The sequence below is a fragment of the Lagenorhynchus albirostris genome, chromosome 3 (genome assembly GCF_949774975.1).
Source record: "Lagenorhynchus albirostris chromosome 3, mLagAlb1.1, whole genome shotgun sequence".
NCBI classification, from domain to species: Eukaryota; Metazoa; Chordata; class Mammalia; order Artiodactyla; family Delphinidae; genus Lagenorhynchus; species Lagenorhynchus albirostris.
In genome coordinates, this window is record NC_083097.1 from 166985575 (window position 1) to 167005964 (window position 20390).

General features: G+C 44.7%; 1 protein-coding gene across 4 annotated transcripts in view; it reads left to right on the plus strand.

Moving 5' to 3' along the window:
• SAFB2 (scaffold attachment factor B2) overlaps positions 1 to 20390 on the plus strand; it is a 34313-nt gene that overhangs the window by 2918 nt on the left and 11005 nt on the right. For 3 of the 4 annotated variants that reach the window (XR_009539808.1, XR_009539809.1, XM_060145499.1), the window contains exons 3-13: positions 2777 to 2841; positions 2927 to 3130; positions 5051 to 5113; positions 5961 to 5988; positions 6897 to 7407; positions 7830 to 7879; positions 8409 to 8509; positions 13248 to 13397; positions 13484 to 13596; positions 17624 to 17754; positions 19039 to 19130. Coding sequence is in view for 2 of the 4 variants with exons in the window: in XM_060145499.1 (XP_060001482.1) it covers positions 2777 to 2841; positions 2927 to 3130; positions 5051 to 5113; positions 5961 to 5988; positions 6897 to 7407; positions 7830 to 7879; positions 8409 to 8509; positions 13248 to 13397; positions 13484 to 13596; positions 17624 to 17754; positions 19039 to 19130 (1508 nt within the window). In the remaining 2 variants the exon portion in view is untranslated. The remainder of the gene's footprint in view (positions 1 to 2776; positions 2842 to 2926; positions 3131 to 5050; positions 5114 to 5960; positions 5989 to 6896; positions 7408 to 7829; positions 7880 to 8408; positions 8510 to 13247; positions 13398 to 13483; positions 13597 to 17623; positions 17755 to 19038; positions 19131 to 20390) is intronic. The other variant, XM_060145500.1, reaches the window with a different exon arrangement.

The following is a 20390-nucleotide window of genomic DNA, read 5'->3' on the forward strand; positions in this document are numbered from 1 at the left end:
TGATAATCGTTTAGAACTTTTTTTGTGTAGATGCTCATTTAAAACTGTGAGGTTCAAGCCCTACTAATCAAAACGTTCTTGGCTTCTACGGGGATCTTTGAATCATTAGAAAAACTAAACCTGAGCTGAGTGCTTCAAATAGACGTCTGAATGTCTGGGTTAAAGCATAAGTCAAATCAAAGCTACTTGGAGTTAGCATTTTGTCAGAAAAGCCTCGATAATAGTTACTTCCATTGGTGTAAAGAGAGTGTTTGTACCAGTACAGGTAGCTGTTGCTGGGATTTCGGATTTAAAAGGCACTGGTCCCTTCCCCTTCAAGGAAGAAGCAGGTGGGTGAGGTCCTGGGGCAGAGGATAGCTCCTGCAAATTGTAGAGTTGGTGTGTCCTTTGGAGGCGTGTGGGCACATGGTTAATTATATGAAGTGATAGGTCCTCATGGTGGCCTGGTTGAAATTAGGTCCTTGAGATTAATAGGAATCAACCAGTTGGTTTCCAGAGTCTGCCACAAAGTTGGACTAAATCTGAGAATTCATGAGTAACCACTGCCTTTCAAAAGTGAAAAGTAGCTGAACTTTTTAAGTTTCATTGTAAGTAGGAACAGGGGTCCTTTACCCAGCTCATCTAAATGCGCAAAATTGCTGAAAACTGTGGGTGCGTTTTGAAAGATTAAAATTTTGAATTAGGTTACATTTGGGGTTAAAATTTGATTTTCTGGTGTCTGTGCCTGTCTGCTGTCCCGTTCCCCTCCACCCTTCAGCTTTTAGTCAGCCAAGAGCAGGCCCTTGGGATTTGGGTGTAGCCTGTCTGCCCAGCATTTGTCTCATTGTCACTCCCACTTAGGGTGCTTTTTGGTGAGGCTTTTTGGGCTGCCTCTCTTCTATTTACATTCTTTGTGGGTACTGCAGGCTACTATTTGAGGCCTAGAAATTGGGTGCAATTATCAAACATTTTTAAACAGCGTATTTTAAAAGGATATTCAGGGTTTAGATATAATGGGAGGTGGTACAGCTGAGTTTTTGAGTCGCAGCTTTGGAGCAGAGCGAAATTCTTGCATCAAATTCAGATAATAAACCTGCTAGCATTGTGGGGAGTATTAAATAATGCGAAGAGCACGGTGCCCAACGTGTAATAAAACTATATTTTTTGAGTAATCACTGATAATGGCAAACGAGATAACAAGTGTAGACATTGCAGTTGGCATCTTTAATCAAAGATTGAGGTTTCTTCAGACTCACAGAGAGAACAGACTTGTGGTTGGGGGGCGGGGGAGGTTAGGGGAGGGATGGAATGGGAGTTTGGGGTTAACAGATGCAGTGTATTATATACAGGATGGATGAACAACAGGTTCTAACATATAGCCCAGGGAGCTGTATGCAATGTCCTGTGATAAACCATAATGGAAAAGAATATGAAAAAGAAGGTATATGTATAACTGAATCACTTTGCTGTTACAGCAAAATCAATAAATCAGCTAAACTTCAATAAAATAAAGATTGAGGTTTCTTGCATTTAATTTTCTCTTTTTAAAAAATTATAGAAGTGAAAATGAAAGTAGCTCTTACTGCTCAGTGTTTTAACTGCAGTTGATGGATTGCTTTAGCCATATCCATTTGTATGTTCTACCACTGCGTCTTCACACTTGCGTGTATAAAATATCCACGTGCATTTTAATGAGTAGATCTATGTGGTAACTTTGTGGACATTTTTCCATATCATTAAATGGTCTTTAAAGGCATAATTTTTTCTTTTTCAAGTTGCAAAGTGTGTGGTATGCCACAGGGTTTTGCAGACTCGGCACTGTTGGCAATTTGAATTGAGTGCTTTGTGGTAGGGTGCTGTCCTGTGTGTTACCGCGTGCTGCACAGCATCCCTGGCCACTGTCCACTACATGCTAGTAGCACTGCCAGTCATAACACCAAAATGTCTTCAAACATCAGCGCACTACAGCCCACGCCCGCCCTGACTCCCCATACTGGCATCCCACATTTGAGCATAACATGCCATAATTTGCTTCCCTTTGGGATATTTAGTCTGTATGCACTCCATAGAATAAGTAACCTTTGTTTTGAATTCCTTGTCAGACATTTTAGTGCACATCCTAAGGGGAATTCCAGGATAAAGGTATGTATATTTTTAAGGCTGTTGTTACATAGGGAGCCCAAAGATTTTACCTTTCTGAGTCTAGAAGTTTCCACTCTCCTTCCCTTCCAGCCCCATTAAGAATACCTAACATAACTCTCAATAGTCCCTTTGTGTTCACAGAACTCAGGGTGAAAATTGACTTTATGGTAGCCTTTGCCTTTTTGCCTTGAGCAAAAAAAGAGTTCCTGGGCTGAAGAATGACGGAAGGCAGGGGGCCTGCTTACAGTGGGTGGAGTGAAGGGGAACCAGCAGGTCCGTCGTTGGGCTCGCTCTCTTAGGTTGCAGTTCTTTGGGTGCTATATGGACATTACATTTTTTAATTTACTCATTGGGAAATGCCTATGTTTATCCTTTGCTCATTTTTCTTTAGGGATGTTAGTCTTAGTTTGGAGTGGTTTTGAAATCTTTTGAAGCTTTTGAATATTTTGTGCAAAGTCAAAATACTTTGATAGTGTTACAGAAATCCTAGATTTTTATGTTCCAGTTGAGACAGAACTATACATGATAGAAGAACAGGCACATTTAGCTTCCCTATAACATGTTCTCACCAAGATTGAGCTGTGTCATCCTGCATAAACTAATTATGAGGCCAGAACCTGAATGTTGTCTGATTGAAAAATTATTCTGTAATTAGGACAAAAGACGGAGGAGGAAGGCACAGAAGACAATGGCCTGGAAGAAGATTCCAGAGACGGGCAGGTATGTGGCATCACAGCCGAGATGGCGGCAGGAGCTCCGCATTCTGGTCCACCTGGTCGCTGACACCTTTCGTTCCTCATTACAGGAGGACATGGAAGCAAGTTTGGAGAGTTTGCAGAATATTGACATGATGGACGTTAACGTGTTAGAAGAAACCGAAGTCGAGAATAGCGGTGCTCCAGACTTCGGGGAGGATGGCGCTGACAGCATTCTCGAGTCCCTATGCGAGAGCAAAGACTACGTGGCTGTGCAGCTGAGGGAGCTCCCAGCTCAGTTCACAGGACACTCTGTAGGTAACGCAGATGCAGTACAGCGCGCTGCAGCCCTGGGGCTCCTCGCTGCTTATGTGCTCTTTGTCAGAGCCAGAGCACACAGCTAAATCACCAGTCACCATAAACAAACACTTAATTCGGTGTCTAAACCTTGAGGTAAATTATATCCATTTAAACTTCACATAGGTCAGATGTTAATTAACGGATAACTTTTCTGTATGTTGGAGGATATTTTTATAATTGGGTAGGAGACACTTCTCTTAGCATAAGTTATAGAATGAGAGGTTGACACTGTTGATAAAAAGTATTTTCCTTAAAAAGAAAAAAGGTTTAAAAAAAACTATAGAAAGGTAAGAAAAAACCAGTTCATAATCTCGCCATCCAGATAATCCTGTTGATATTTTAAAGATGTATTCCATATATAAATTTAGACAGTTATATTAAAAGATGTGAAATACAGTGAAGAAAAGTATTTGTCCCCCCAGAATAACCCCTCCAATTAAAGGAATCCACTATTAACTTCCTGTGTATAAGGGAGGGCTTTAATTCTGTTGCCGGTGTCGCTTTCCCAGCTTCTCACTTGTCATCTGTTGCCATAGAGCTCTCTCGTAGCCCTCCTAGAACTTATTGCCAGTTTAATCTCACCACCTTGGCGTGCCCAGCCATCTTAGTTTGGTTTTATTTAAGGCATTCTAGCTTTAAATTGGAAGGAAAAGTGCCCTTGTAGGACTGAACTTTAAACCTTAAAGGTCAAAAGTCACAAATTTCACCGTTATCACCACAGCTCAGCCTAGGCTAGGCAGTGAGCTTTGATTTGTCCTCTCAGTGAGATTCTGTTGTGTGTGAATTATTTCCATAGAATGGACTTGGCTTCTAACTTCTTGGTTAATGGAAACATCCAAACCCAGAAAAAGAGAAAAGTACGTGGGGAGGAGTATTTTTATATTTCACTTAAAAAGTTAAAAGGTTTTCTAACTTAATAACCTTTAGGATACCAGGTTTTTTTTTGTATAGTAGATAATGAAAAGAGAAAACAGTCAAGTTAAATGTTTGTTTTATACAAAGTACTCTAGAAGAAAGTGCCCATTTTTTTTTTTTTTGGCCAAGCTGCGTGGTTTGCGGGATCTTAGTTCCCTGACCAGGGATCAAACCCGTGCCCTTGGCACTGAAAGTGTGGAGTCCTAACCACTGGACTGCCAGGGAATTCCCTATTGTTATTTGAAAAGCATCACTACCAAGTGAAATCGGAGGAGTGCAAAACTTCATTTTCCTTTTGAGTTCAGCTTTGGAAATTCTGTGGCTGGGTGGTGTATGCTGACCACCAGTGTGTGGAAACTGCCTGGGAAATGAATTTGCTCGTTCATTCATTTGGCCAGTGTGGACAGAGCGCCAGCCCTCTGTGAGCCTCTGTCAGAGTTGCTGGTACCACCTAGTCCTGGAGTGGGCCTGGGGGCCGGGAGGCAGGTGATAAACTGAATACTGTAGCCCCCCCCCCCACTTACCCATGGATTTGCTTTCTGAGGTTTCAGTTACCCACAGTCAACTGGGTCTAAAAATATTAAATGAAATAAACAATTCCTAAGTTTTTAATCGCATACCGTTCTGAGTAGCGTGCGAAACCTTGCGCCATCCTGCCGGGACGGGAATTATCCCTTTGTCCAGTTATCCATGCTGTATATGTTACCTGCCTGCCAGTGTAGGAAAAAACACAGTGTATGTGGGGTCTGGCGCTGGCTGAAGTTTTAGACATCTATTGGGGCTTTGGGAGCATATCCCTTGTGCGTAAGGGGGGCTGCTGTGATTCAGCAGTGGGCTTGCAGATGGCGGTAGGCATTGTGCAGGAAATAGATGTGTAGGTGGCCTGGAAACTGGTGAGGTGTAGGCCTTGGCATTCATAATTCTGTCTCCACAAAGTAGTCTTGCATTTTGTCTTTCAGGTAGACGGGGAGGGCTTTGAGAACACTTTGGATGCTTCATCATTGGACTTCAAAGTGCCTCCGGTAGGTTACTACCTGGTTCTGTGGCTGGAAAGCTGACATGAGTGGTTAATTTTCCATAGTGGAAAAGAGTGTGGGTGTGGGTGTGTGAACAATTCATTGAGCATCGGTCCTGAGCTGGGTGCTGGAGATAAGAGGTTGAGCCAAATTGTCAGTGTCAGGGTTTGCAGCCTAGTGGGCGTGGTGTTTATGACCAGTGAGTGTAACTAGAAAGTAGAAGTTTGGGTGATTGAGTTACAAAACCATGAGAGGGCTTCCCAGAGGAAGTCCTTTGTGTTCAAATTGAGGTCTGACAGGCCAGTCGAGGTAGCCAGGTGAAGGGGAAGAAGACTCTGGGGCAGGAGGGGGTGGTGCGTTGTAGGGATGGAGAACGCAGGGCGGGGGTGGGGCTGCAGAGACAGGTGGGTCTGACTGCCAGTGTCCAGGAGCCTTTGTCTTCTGTCCAGGGGGAGTTAGGGAGAGGTGTTCAGCAGGGTGGAGAAGTCTTTCGTTGATACAGTTCTGTGTTGGGAGAAATACATTTTTTTCAAATCCGGTGTGATGTGTAAAGCAGCGACCATGTGTGTGACCTCTGCCTGGACCATGGGAGTCGTTGCCAGGTGCAGAGCCCAACTCCAAGGGGGGAATGGGATGGGCCAATATTATTGCTACCTGTCTGCTTTTGCTGGGGAGAAACCAACACAGTGAACTTGTCATTGAATTATTGTAGAATGGAATACTTTGTTTTGAGTGGAGAAACTTGTTTGGAACAAGCATTTATTCATACTTGATTGAAAGTTGTATCTGCTAGGGGAATCTGTCCGATTTTTAAAGTGCTTTGTGGATTTTCTTTGTCTTTCCTTTTCAATAGGATATTGAAGAACCTCTATTGGAGCCAGGTACTGATAAGAGAGACACAACAGTTATGGTTTGAAAGTTCTCCCACTGTATTTTTTAAGCTGTCTATATATTTTAAGTTGTTTATGGTGTTGTAAATTATTTTAATGGTGGACAATCCAGATCGTACAAGGATCAGAGATTGGAAACCCATTCATATCACCAGATCTGTGGAAGTACCGTTCTGGTTTCTGGAGGTCAAATACATTTGGTGAGATGTAGTGATTACTTTCATCTCTCTAACCACGTACAGTGGCATTTAAGTAATTCCCCCCAACCCCACGATTCTTCCATGTGTTTCTACACATGAAACAGATCTTGTGATATTTGCTGCAGTCATTTTGATTAATGCAGTTAAGGCAGGATAAAGCGGTGGTCAGGGCACTTATAGCCTGAGAAGTGACTGGATTCCAGAAGAGGAAACAGTTTTCTTCATGAAAATTTCCAACGTGTTGTTCCCCTTCCGGACTGCGTTTATCTCCTGCCGGCGGAAGTTTCTGGTTTTCCTGTTGGACTGTTCCGTTCAAAGAATTTCAAAGAAATTTGGAAATTGAGCTGTCCTTGAATGGTGGTTGCGTTCGATTGAACACCTTGGACATTGGAAAAATAAGTCGAAGACCCAGACTTGAACAGAAGCATGAAGACTGTCGAGAAGCAGCCACACGGTTGTAGGTGTTTAAACCTGTGGGGCCTTTTCTCTTCCATGTAGCGTAGAGGCTTGCTCTCGCAGGCGGTTGGAGCGCAGGTAGTGTAACCAGTGTAACTTTGTGTACCCGCGGGTTTTCCAATCTCTGTGTAGCTAGCAGTTCTCTTCGTGTTAGTGTGGCAGCCGTGCCAGTTCCACATTTGTGATTGCTTTATTTCCCTGGTAATTAAACCTTGTGCCATTCTATTCCTGTTAAATCCGTAGAAAATGAGAAAATACTCGACATTTTGGGGGAAACTTGTAAATCTGAGCCAGTAAAAGAAGAAGGTTCCGAGCTGGAGCAGCCATTTGCACAGGAAACAAGTAGCGTGGGGCCAGACAGAAAGCTTGCGGAGGAAGAGGACCTTTTTGACAGCGCCCATCCGGAGGAGGGTGATTTAGATTTGGCCAGCGAGTCAACAGCACAAGCTCAGTCGAGCAAGGCAGACACCCTGTTAGCGGTAGTGAAAAGGGAGCCCGTGGAGCAGACAGGCGATGGCGAGAGGACGGACTGTGAGCCTGTAGGGCTAGAGAAGCCAGTTGAGCAGAGTAGTAAAGCCTCAGAGCACACGGAAGCCTGTAGCGAGGAGGCCTCGGAAGCGCCCCCGGAAGCCTCAAGCCCAGACCCCAGGGATAGCAAAGAAGACGTGAAGAAGTTTGCTTTTGAAGCTTGTAATGAAGTCCCTCCGGCTCCTAAAGAGTCCTCAGCCAGTGAGGGCGCTGATCAGAAAATGAGGTTTGTTTTTTCTCAGTTTTAGACCAGACGCTATCTCCTTTTCATTGGTCGTTTAATGACACACATAAGCTGTTGTTTCTGCAATTGGCCAGCCAGACTGATGCAATTGTAGTTTACTTCTAAAGTTTTATTTCTCTTTGTGTATTTTTAATGGGTGATTTCAATTCCTTTTGTTTTTCTCAACCTACTCTGGTTGTGCTCTTAAATTGTTAAGTGTTATCTTCAGCTAAATCGAATTGACTTTTAAGAATCTGCCATTGTATTTGGGGGGTCAGATTTCCAATATAAGCTTGTAAAGGTGCTGTTAAAATTTTATTTCAGACTAATTTTCTGGTAGGTATTCAGTTTTAGCACATATCATACTTTGATTTAGTTGTCTTTCATTTTATTCCTGTACAAGTAACATTAACTTTTGTCTCTAGCTCTTTTAAGGAAGAAAAAGATATAAAGCCAATCATTAAAGATGAAAAAGGTATGATTTAATTTACATGGCAGGGAGCCATCTACGGATCCCTTATTTTGGGAGGGAGGGGCCTGCAAGTATCCACAGTTTGGATACAGTAGTTGGTTTTATTATGGATTACTGGAATTAATCATCTAATGGTATCTTGAGAGACTAGTTTTAAATGTTGATGAGCTTCTGTATTTTATGCCTTTGTTGTGATTATTGCTTATGGAATAGTTAAAGTCCTATTACAGGACAGGTCCACCTATGGAATAATAGAATTTTAGAAAATGCTATCTTGGTTGAGAGCTGATCATTGAAGCCATTTCAGTTTGTAACTGACAAGACGTGATGATTCCTCGAGTAAGAAAACTCAGTGTCTGTGATCCAGATTTTTCGTCTTCTGTCCAGTTTGTTGGCGGTAATTAAATTCTTGACTTAGAGGAGTCGAGACTGGATTTAATCAGGGTTTAAGAGAGGGCTACATCTTAGGAGGAGTGGTCGAGCTTACTGTTATGCCTTGAGGTAAAGCATAATCATCTCCCTCCTGCTTCAGGTCGAATCAGCAGTAGTTCTGGAAGGAATCTGTGGGTCAGTGGACTGTCTTCCACAACTCGAGCGACAGATCTGAAGAACCTTTTCAGCAAATACGGAAAGGTACACTCCCTTTGACTTTCTGTCATTGTGCCTTGATTCGGCATTAAAATATAATAAATCTTAAGAGTTTAGAAACTTCATACTCGCTGTTAATTGTATTGGTTCTTGTTTCTGGTTGGGGGAAAACAAACAAGAACCAAAACTCCAAGGTGGGGGACCCAGCCAGTGGTGGGTAGTAAGCCTTGTTTCCTGGTTGAGAGTGGATGGCAGGCAGAGTAGACAGCTTGTAGAACGCTGCTCAGAGAAGGTATGTAAAAGCTACAGTCTACATGTCCCTGCTGTGCTTCCAACTTCTCTTGAACAAACTATCTTTTAGCCAGTACAAAACTTGAAGCTGGCATGATGAGGTTTATTCCCTTAACGGTAAGTGAAGAGTTGGTCTCCATGTATCGTCTACCATTTAAAGTGTATAGTTTGAGAATTGGAACAGGACAGTGGCTTAAAAATGAATCAACTGGGGACTTCCCTGGCGGTCCAGTGGTTAGGACTCCACCGCTTTCACTGCCGGGGGCGTGGGTTTGATCCCTGGTTGGGGAACTAAGATCCCACAAGCCACGTGACCAAAAATTTAAAAAAAATAAAGTTAATTAAAAAATTTTTTTTTAAATATATCAACTGATATATTGGTCACGGGAGCAGGAGAAAAGTAATACAGTTCAGAAGCCTTCTGAGGAACATTTAAGAATGATCCTGTTGTCTTGGAACTAGGTAGTGAAATAGTCTTATCAGAAGCCGTAACGACTGCCCTGGCCTGCTGGGGGCCTGTGGGGAGTGACCCTCGGGAGAGAAGTAGGCGAGGTACCGCTCAGCGGCAGCAAGTTGCAGGGATTCCAGGCAGAGGTTTGGCATCTGTGTCATCCTGGCTGCCCAGGTCATTCCTTGGCTCAGGTCCTTGTTCCCCAATTAAGTGTTAGTGAAGGGATTAGGGAATGAGCAGACAGGACCCAGAAGAAGCATTCCAAAGGGTGTAGAACACTATTAAGCCCTAACCTATTCACTCACTTATTTAGAATCAGGCACTGATTGTAAAGCCAAAGCAAACAGATACAAGGGCATTGACATCATAGATCTTACATTGGTGGAAGATCGCTTAAGAAATAAATACATAACGTGTTATGATGAGTATATTGAAGGTTACAGTGTGCCATCAGTGTGTGGTAGGAAGGCCTGATTTAGATTTGGGAAGTAGGTTCAGCAGTCGTCGCTGAGGAAGTGACATTTAGGCCAAGGGCTGCGTGATTAGTTTGCCTGGCCCTCGGAGCTCAGCTCTGGACCAGAGCAACAGGACCTAGGAAGGCCCCGCAGCGGGGCAAGGCTCTGGAAGTGGATGAGCAGACAAAGGCTTCTGTGAGGAGCTTGATAGTAGGGGATGGGAAGCAGGGAAAGGGCACAGACAGGAACATGGGAGCTTTTTGTGGTATCTGCTCTCACTTAGGTTTATCTGTCATCGGAAGTGATGCCCTTATAAGGATAATGTTTGATGGAAAGGTCAAATGACCCCATGATTAGCTCAGCCCTCTCATTGAGGAGAGGGAAGAAGGCAAAGCTTCGTCTCTGATATGCGAACTGACATCTGTATCCATCTCAGCAGAGGCTGTGGCCCTGTATGGGATGCTTTGGACAGATCGGGGCTTTCTTCAGGCAGAAGTGAAAATGTCAAAGTCTGCAGGGATCCTAGGGAGCATGTATCCCCCTCACCATCTCACAGTTGGGTACACTGAGGTCCAGAGAGAGGAGAGCACTTGTTCACGTTGACCCACTGAGTTCAGAGGAGGTCACAGCCAGAAGCCATGGCTCCTGTGCCTCAGGCTTTTTGTATATCCCAATCCTCACGTCTTTGAATGTCTTCTGGGAACGTTTGCACTTAACGGAAGCACTGGTATGGTAGGGTTTAAATCTGTGCTCTTGCTCTGTGTTTTGTATATGTCCTGTTTCTTCTTGGATTCCTTGTACCTGATTGCTTTTTTCTTTTTGATATGGACCATTTTTAAAGTCTTCATTGAATTTGTTACTGTATTGTTTCTGTTTTATGTTTTGGTTTTTTGGCTGCGAGGCATGTGGGATTTTAGCTCCCTGACCAGGGATCGAACCCACACCCCCGATTTGGAAGGTGAAGTCTGTTTTTAAAACATTTTAAAATTTTTAGGTGTTTTTAAATTTATTTTTGGCTGTGTTGGGTCTTCGTTGCTGCACGTGGGCTTTTCTCTAGTTGTGGCAAGTGGGGGCTACTCTTCATTGTGGTGTGTGGGCTTATTGTGGTGGCTTCTCTTGTTGCAGAGCACAGGCTCTAGGTGCGCAGGCTTCAGTAGTTGCAGCACGCGGGCTTAGTTGCTCTGCGGCTTGTGGGATCTTCTCAGACCAGCAATCAAATCTGTGTCCCCGGCGTTGGCAGGTGGATTCTTAACCACGGAGCCAGCAGGGGAGTCCCTGGAAGGCGAAGTCTTAACCACTGGACTGCCAGGGAAGTCCCTGTTTATCTGCTTGATTTTGCATTGCATAGTTTTTTTTATGATTTGTGCCTTACTAGCTATATTTAGTCTATGTAACTAGTTTCTATTTTAGTTCCTTGAGGTGTAAACTTGGGTTGTTTATTGGAGATTTTTCTTGTTTCTTGATGTAGGCATTTATTTCTGTGAACTTTCCCCTTAGATTGCTTTTGCTGCATCTCATAAATTTTGGTGTGTTGTATTTCCAGGTTCGTTTGTCTCGAGGTGTTATTTGATTTATCACAGTCTATCTCCCAGTGACTTCATTATACCAGTTCCCAAGTAGTATGAGAGCCTTACAGCAGTGCACTGCCATTTTCTCCTCCAGGCTTTGTGACGTTATCTTACGTTTTACTTCTATTTAATAAAGCACACGGTGCATTATTGGCTTTTTTTTGGTGAGTTGTTTTGTTTTTAAAGAAAAGTGGGTTTTTAGTTACTCATGTGTATTTACCATTTTGGGGTGCTCTTTTCTTCCTTTTTGTTTGTCCACGTTCTCCCTGGGTATTGTTTTCCTTCCTCCTTAAACATGTCTTGTAGTGCAGCATTGTGGACGGTGAATTCTCATGGCATATGCATGCCTGAGAAAGCTGTTGCTTTGCCTTTGTCTTGCTGGGTATAGAATTCAAGGTTGGCTGCTCTCCTCCAGGTGGCACAGCCACTCTGCTCCTTCTCGCTTGCGTCCTCTCCAGCCAGCCGGCTGTCATTCTCACCTTTGCTCCTTAGTGTCTGTGCGTCTTGTCTTCCTCTGGCTGCCTTCACGATTTCTCTTTACCACCAGTTAAGTTTGCTGCTGCTGCGCTTTGGTCTCGTTGGCGAAGTTTTTTTCCTGTGCTCCGTGCCCATGAGGACATATTGCTGTTGCTCTGGTTCGTTTTTGTTTTTTCTTAGTTTCATTTCAAATGGTTTTTCTTACTACCTCTTCAAGTTCCCTAATTTTTTCTTTTGTCTTGTCTGTCCTCAGGCCCATCTGGTGTAGTCTTTTTCAGAAATTCGGTTTGGGTATTTTTAAACATCTTCCATGTGCTTACCTGACGTGCTCAGTTGTTGCTCTGCCTTCTGGAACGTACAGGATACGGCCCTCCTTGTTCACTAGTTCTGTCATTGTGACATTTCTATTGACTTTGTTCTTTTCTGTGCTAGAGCCCTGTTTTCCTGCTCCTTGGCTAGCTAGCCTCGTTGTCTTTGATGCCACGTGATAACTTTCACCTTGTTGGGTGCTGGTCCTTCCTGTGTCCCCATAAATGTCTTTGCGCGTTTGCTGGGTCACAGTTCAGTCACTTGCTCCTTCTGAGGCTTGTTGTTAGGCTTCACCAGTCAGGCTAGGGCAACCTTTAACTCTGGCCAGCTTTGTCCACTCCTGAGTACTCGGCCTCATGTCCCCGGGAATTACAGGCTCTTCCACTCTGGCTGGTGGGGTCACTCTGGTAACAGTGAACCGTTTATGGTCCTGAGTGAGCCCAGGGGATTGTTCCCTCTGCCCGTTACTGGTGGGTGTCTGTCTAGCCTGGGTGGTCACCTCACACAAGTGCACGGTTGTGGGCAGCCCTCTCCTCTGTGGTATTCTGATTGCTTGCTGCCTTCATCTCCTCTGACTCTGAGCTCTGTCTGTTCAGGGATGCTGCCCCTCACTCCCTCCTCCCTGTTGCTGGCTGGAACTTCTAGGTGGTGTGCCAGGGCAGTCATAGGAGACACCCCTTGGGCGTTACCCCCTTGCAGGGGTCACCATCCTATGCGGCCTGCTGTCCAGTGTCTGAAAACCCTTGTTGCCCACATTTCCTCCGGGTTTTTAGTTTCAGGCGGCAGGAGGGTAACTGCTTGGTACTCTGTCCTGGCTGGAAGCGGAAGCCCTCTCTGCATCACATCAGAGCTGTTCTCAGCCCGGACGTGCACGAATTGGGGTGCATTTCTGAGTCAGCATCCCCGTAGCTTTCCATGGGAACAGTCGAATTGGAGAAAAAGGTCTGAGTGGGAAGGACTTTTGATTAATTAACAGGTCGTGGTTAATGAAGTCTGTCTTTAGCTTTTCTTGTTTGTATTTTGTCACTGTGAGGGCTAATCTTAGAAGCAGTTGTATTTTGATAGGTCAGGATTTATTGGAATCACTTTAATAACTTGTTACGAAGAACAACAATTTCCAGAGCAGTAAAAACAAGTGGAAATGATTCTGATGATCAGTTAACTGCTAGCAGTTCTTGATACGTAATGTGGTTATTTGCATGAGAAAATAAGAGTACCCTTTTCTCACAAAGGTGGTTGGAGCCAAAGTGGTGACCAATGCCCGCAGTCCCGGGGCCCGATGCTACGGGTTTGTCACCATGTCAACGTCCGATGAGGCCACAAAGTGTATCAGCCATCTCCACAGAACTGAGCTTCATGGAAGAATGATCTCTGTTGAGAAGGTGAGGCTGTTCTTGCTGCTGTAACTCAGAGCTCACAGGCCAGAAGACCTGGTCCCTAACCTGTTTCTGTCTGTGTTGTATTTTAGGCCAAAAACGAACCTGCTGGGAAAAAGCTGTCTGACAGAAAAGAATGTGAAGTGAAGAAGGAAAAATTGTCTAATGTTGACAGACATCATTCTGTGGAGATCAAAGTTGAAAAGTAAAGTGCTTTTTTAAAACCTTTCTCTTCAGAGGAGGGCAGGTGGCAGCCACAGGGTCACCAGCTCCTTATTTACATCTTGGGTGGTTTTTGGCATCTTGCTGCCGCTTAGTATTTATGTCCAAGCAAGTTAGTAATCTGTTGAAAAAATAACACAGACTGAAAGATGTTTGAACAACACGGGTTTGAACTGCTCAGGTCCGCTCACACGGGCAGTTTTTTCAGGAGTAAATACTACAGTACTACAGGTGCAGAGTTGGTTGAACCTGCAGGTGTGGAACCGCGGATAGGGAGAGCCGATTATGAAGTTACATGTGGATTTTCGACTGTGGAGGGTCGGCTCCCCAATCCCCATGCTTTTCAAGGGTCAGCTGTATTTTTACTTCATTCTTGACATTCTGAGCTGTTGCATGGCCTCTCAAACCCTGGAATCATTTCCTGGTCCACATTGATCCTTGTGCATCTTGTATTTTATCACAGCAACTGCAGAAGCCCAGCTTTGCAAAGACAGTTTCATCCAAAGGAATGTAGCCTGATCTAATATCGAAACGAGTGACCACAAGCTAGTAGTTGACGTGTTGTCTGGCAGATAGTATTTCTTTGTTTCCCTCAGAAATTTAAAATATCCCAGGGCAGTTGTGAGTTCACCCATCCTGGTGTACCTTGGCACCATAGTTTGGGAACCACAGGTCTGAGAGACTACCTTTATAAAGGAGGTGACTTGCATCTTTAATCAAGATGAAAACAGGGACAGATCTTTCAAAAGCAAGCATTTCCCATTGATACTTTTATCAAAATTGTAGGTTTATCTTTTTTGAGAAGGTAGACTTTGTTGATGGGCCTGACAGGGTGCTATTCTCAGAATGCATAGTTTATGTTGAGTTTGTATTGTCAGCACAGGTTATTTTCATTTCTAGGTCCACTCACACCCTAAAAATTGAATCTTGCTGAGAATGTCAGTCTCACTGTAATTCAGTTTTTCTGTTTTTTTTTTAAACGTAAGAAAATTTATAGTTAAATAAACATGACTGTGGGCATTACATTCATAAGTTAAACTTGGTTTTTGTTTTTGTTTTTGTTTTCTGCGGTATGCGGGCCTCTCACTGTTGTGGCCTCTCCCGTTGCGGAGCACAGGCTCCAGACGCGCAGGCTCAGCAGCCATGGCTCACGGGCCTAGCCGCTCCGCGGCATGTGGGATCTTCCCGGACCGGGGCACGAACCCGTGTCCCCTGCATCGGCAGGCGGACTCTCAACCACTGCGCCATCAGGGAAGCCCTAAACTTGGTTTTTAAAGATGTACTTAGCCATCTTCGTTGTAGCCAAATTGGAATTTGTAAACCCAGGAGAAATGCATGTCAGATTAGCTTTTTTGTATTTAGGGGTGAGATCGTAATTTTATTGGCAGCTTCTCCAAAGAGACACATCCTGTTGGTAGTGCTAAAAACCTATACTGGGGGAACATGGGGAGCTCGTGGGAGTTCTTGGTATTCTTAGCACCTCGAGATGCATTTCATATGTTGATTTTCTGATCACAAAAGTGAGATATGTTTATGGGGAAAGGAAGGGGGTGTAATCACTAGTTAGCGTGTGTGGTTTCCGCAGCCCCTGGAACGATGCTGTGAGGTCTGTGCTCTGTGTGGAAGGAGAGACAGCTCAGAAAGGAGCAGCGCCGGGCCTGAGGCGAGCAGGGGGTGGCTACCCCAGCGCAGGGCTGCTTAACTGGGTGATGAGCTTAAAATGAAACCAGACTGCTTTCAAGTGGTTTGTGTAGGAGGCTGAGCGTTTTAAAGTTCGTTTTTAATCTTACTCTCTTCTTCATTGAACACCCTCATTTGACCTTTTGTGGGGGTTTTTTTTGGCTGCATTGGGTCTTCGTTGCTGCGTGGGCTTTCTCCAGTTGCGGAGAGCGGGGGCTACCCTTTGTTGTGGTGTGTGGGTTTCTCATTGCGGTGGCTTCTCTTATTGCGGAGCACAGGCTCTAGGCGCGTGGGCTTCAGTAGTTGTGGCATGTGGGCTCAGTAGTTATGGCTCACAGGCTTTAGAGCACAGGCTCAGTAGTTGTGGCTCATGGGCTTAGTTGCTCCGCGGCATGTGGGATCTTCTTGGACCAGGACTCGAACCTGTGTCCCCTGCATTGGCAGGGGGATTCTTAACCACTGCGCCACTGGGGATGTCCCTGACCTTTCGTTTTTAAGAATTTCTAGGTTTGGTAGTCAGCTTAAGTGACATAGAGAAGCTTTTCCTAAAGAGGTTGCTTGTCTTGGATGAGTTTTTATGTAATTGCCATTTGGAAAGCACACACAGATGTCAAGCATAATCCCCACTACCCAGGGCTGACACTTTTGGTATCTATTTTTCTGGTCTTTTTTTCCCTATGTATATATTTTTTAGAAATTGCTTTTTAGGGAGTTCCCTGGCAGTCTAGTGGTTAGGACTCTGTGCTTTCACTGCCGAGGGCCCAGGTTCAAACCCTGGTTGGGGAATTAAGATCCTATAAGCTGCATGGCGCAGCAAAAAAAAAAAAGAAAGAAATTGGTTTTTAACTTAATTAGTGTTATCAAGAAGTCCATTTGTGTCTAGGAGTCCAGAACAAGTAGGAAGGGTCTCCTCTCAAGACATTTTGTAAGGCTACTGGGAGGGAGAGGGTGCTGCCCCGGAACAGTGGAAAAGGCACGTCAGAGATGGTTTCTGGGGTTTATTTGCAGTCAGGTGGTGAGCGGAAGCAGTCTCTAATCTGTCAGAAGAGAAGCGGGTAAATAACAGTGGGCTGTGGTTCAGCAGTCAAAAGGACCCAGATCTGTGCGTGTGTCCACACAGCCCAACCGGCAGGGCATGCGGTGAAAGGCATTGTAGAGCAGCACACGAGGACTGTCTCACTGTGTCAGTCTTAAGAAACCTAGAGCATCACTGTAGGGCATCATGGTTACGGGAATATGCGAGTGAAGCCAGGAGAGGTGGAGCCACACAATTGACAGTAAAGGCACTGGTGGTGGCTGTCACAGGGATGGAGACTGTCACAGGGGTGGCTGTGTCCAGAGTGTTTTGTGTCGTAAAGGGAAAGCAGTATGTTACAAACATTTACAGTTTTCAGTTCTGATAGACACCATCAGTTATTATTTTGTTTCATTTTGAAATTGAATATTTCTCAAAATAGATACAGTTTTAAAGCGTCATGCTGTGGAAGTTTAGGAGGGAGGAAGTGTGAGCTGAGGGGCATCTGGGAGAGGTTTCCTCGGCCATCCCGAGCTCTGCCTGGGTGGTGGGAAGAGAGGGCAGGTGGTGCTTGTTAGCGGACCCCATAGGGCCTGGATTTCCCATCCTGGACCCTGGCACGCAATGGGCATTTTGTAAGTGTGGAGTTTAACTCCGGGGACAAGCAGCAGTAGGGAATGTGGGAGACACGTTTGAATGGCAGCGACGATTTGTTTGACTGCTTAGCATGAGACTGCCTTCAGTTGAAATGGCACCAGCAGTTTCCATATTTGCTGGCACCTCACGTGCCATTTTGCCTCCCCCAAAGCGTGCGGAAATTACCAGGTGCGGTGGGGGGGGTGGTCTGGGTGGGGGGCCCAGGGCTTCCTGCAGCAGGCACCGCCCCTCCTTGTACTGTACCTCCATTCTGTTTTATACTCTGCTTTTCGGAAAAAGTGTTTTTCCCTTTAAAACTTAAAAGTAATATTCTACACATACAAGATGAAACATTTGAAGTTAGTTTTTAACAAACTTTCCTGTATAATTGGAGTGTTTCTCATGTCTGCTTCTGGGCCTGTTTACACACTGGTACATCTGGCATTTTGGGGAGACACCCCACGAGCCTGTAGTTTCATCTGGCATGTTTTTAGCTGTGGCAGGTAACTTAAGTGGGAAGGGGCTGTATCTAAAGAGGGTATTATCATTACCACAGTTTTCAAATAATTTTTTCCCTCCAACTGGCAGTGGGCGGGTTTGCTTTGTGTAGAAGTCTGAGTGTGAGCTACTCCTGTGAGAATCTCAGGACCTCAAGTGTGATCACCATGTTTCTAAACAGAACTGTAATTAAGAAGGAAGAGAAGATGGAGAAGAAGGAGGAAAGAAAACCTGAAAACATTAAAAAGGAAGAAAAAGATGAAGATGAGCTGAAACCAGGAGCAGCCAATCGGTCCCGAGTCACCAGATCAGGTGATGAGAGTCTGTGGAGTGTTCACGAGAAGGGAAAAGGCGGCAAGGGCGGCAGGCGGGTTGCATGGAGTGAGGGCCCAGCAGGCTTGGTGCCTTTTGCTGAGCTGTTCTGTGTGCAGGAAGCTCTTAGAGGACAGCCTCCGGTGATGAAATGGCCAAAAGGGGTTTCTCCACAACATCAGAAATCTGTAGTTTTTCTGGTCGGGATCTGTGTTTATTGGTGGCTCAGTGACCTGGGTGTTGGCTTTTCCTGAGTCTCCGGTAGAATAGAATGTGGGATTTGCAGGAGCGAGGTGTCCTGGTTCCTGTGACTAATTCCATGCAGTTTTGCACGTATGTCATCGAGTTTTTCCTGCATTTGTGTTAAAATCAGATAAAGTAAAAAAAAAAAAAAAAAAAAGAAATGTAGAGAAAACTAAAACTTCAGAGCATCTATACCCATTATAAAAGTTTATTGTGCAATGCACCTTCAGGTTTGCATGAGACTCCACAGAAAGTTTTGTGGGGAAAAGTGAAACCAGTGCGCTCCCCCCCACACACACATGCCCTCCACCCCCTTTAATACAGAAACAACCCAACCCTCTGGAACCTTGGAATTTGGTACAGCACATTACAAGTTACATCTCAAGTGTTTGGAGTAATTTATCAGCAGTCTCAAGAGCACCGTGTTTTTAAAATGTTCCTTCAGTATTGTAAATCTCCGTAAATCAGTAATTGTTCCGGTGGTTAGAGCCTGCTTACCATTTCATTGAGGGGAAAATCAGTTTGGAAGCCTTTATTGCAGTAGATGAATGAGGAGAGCCCACCTGTCTCGCGGGGCCCTCCGAGCTGGCAGGCCATGTCTGACTCAGCACAGGGGCCTGGGTTTTGCAGAGCTCTCCAGAACCTGTGGGAGGAATGCACGTCGAAGTGCATGATCCCTGGAGCCACTGGGGTTTAGCGTGGGGGTGAAGGAGGCCTGAGTGTGGGACGTGTTTGTGCCCATGTTGCAGAATGCAGTTTAATTCCCGTTTACGCCGTAAGGTGTGAACAGATCACACCACTTCATTCCAGACGAGCAAAGGCCTGTTGGGGTGCCCCGTCCACCTCAGACCTGCTGTTGCCATGTGGGCGTCACTGACCTCACATCACAGAGGGGAGAGAGATGGGGCGCCGAGGCTCCAGAGCTTATCAGCAGTCATTGGAGGGCGTGTCCAGAGCCCCCCGTTGGTGGGGCTGCTGCCTGCGGTCAGGAGCTGGGGGGGGTCAGCATGATTTCGTAAGTGGCTGTGTTTTCTCCTGAAGGAAGCAGAGGCATGGAACGAACAGTTGTGATGGATAAATCGAAAGGGGAGCCTGTCATTAGTGTGAAAACCACAAGCAGGTCAAAGGAGAGAGTAAGTATCGCTTCTGCCCTCTCAAGTCTAGCTAGTTCTGATGGTGGTTTAACAACCACTCGGATTTGCAGTATAAGAACAACGTTGTTTCACCTTTGAAGTGTTAAGAAAAAGAACTCAAAAGGCGTATTAACTATTTAGAGTATATGTACAGGCACGAACTAGGTTCTGAAACTTATTTTAAAACAATACTTAACTGTGTTTGCTCCCCATAAATGTGTTGACCCTTTGCCGGTCCTGTTAGGTTATAGGTTATACTGTTTTCTAGAAGGAGAATTGATTCACAAGTTGGATGGAATGGGCAAGACCCAGGGCTTGTCAAGTTGGAAGGCAGGTTCTACTCTTTGGTTAATCTAATAGTACTTTATTTATTTTCTTTAGTTTTTCTAGTCTCCTATTAAATTAACCAAAAAGAAAAGTAGAGTCCACCCTAAAACTGTCTTCCATGTTATCAGAGAATGAGCTCCATCGCTTCTGTGGGCCATGCTGCTGGACAAGCTAGTTGCTTGTCCATTTTGCTGCTTCTACTCTGGAAAACAAAACCCTCTGCATCCAGCTGAAGGTTCTAACTAAAAGGTTAATGAGGAGAGTAATGCTGTGTTAGTGAGTGCAGAGCTAACAGTATTCATCCAAGAACACTTTGTGGTCTTGACACTTAATTTTGAAATGAACATTTGGGTTCTATAAAGTAGCAGTTCCTAATGCTGTTTTTCCTCTGGGCTATAGGAAAATCATAAAATACAGAGAAATCTAGAGAAGAAAACCCAAAAAGGCCTATAATGTTACCACCCAAATAACTCTGATGTTAAAAAAGTAACTAATAACGCAGGCTTGATTAGAACATACATGTAGTAAGAAAGATACAAGGTAAGCGAAGCAGAAGCCTGTGCTCTGCATGGGCTCCCCTCAAAGGGCATTACACATGCGGCACATGTGTCTACACTCTGAAACACCATGGGGAAAGGGTCTTCCCATAACTTGGCTGCTGTACACCTCTTTGTATGTGATGTCTTGGAGAGCTTTGTGTATTGAGACATACAGTTCTGCTTTTTCTACTTTTAAAAAAATGTTTTTAAAATTTGAAATAATTACAGATTCACAGGAAATTGAGGCCCAGGAACCCGTCACCTGGTTTCATCCAGTGGCTCCATCTCGTGTAACCGTGTAGCACAGTCACAGAGCCAGGAAGGTGGCATAGAGGGTGTGAACAGTGCTAGGACATTTTGTCACCCGTGTAGATTTGTGTCCCATCACCACAGT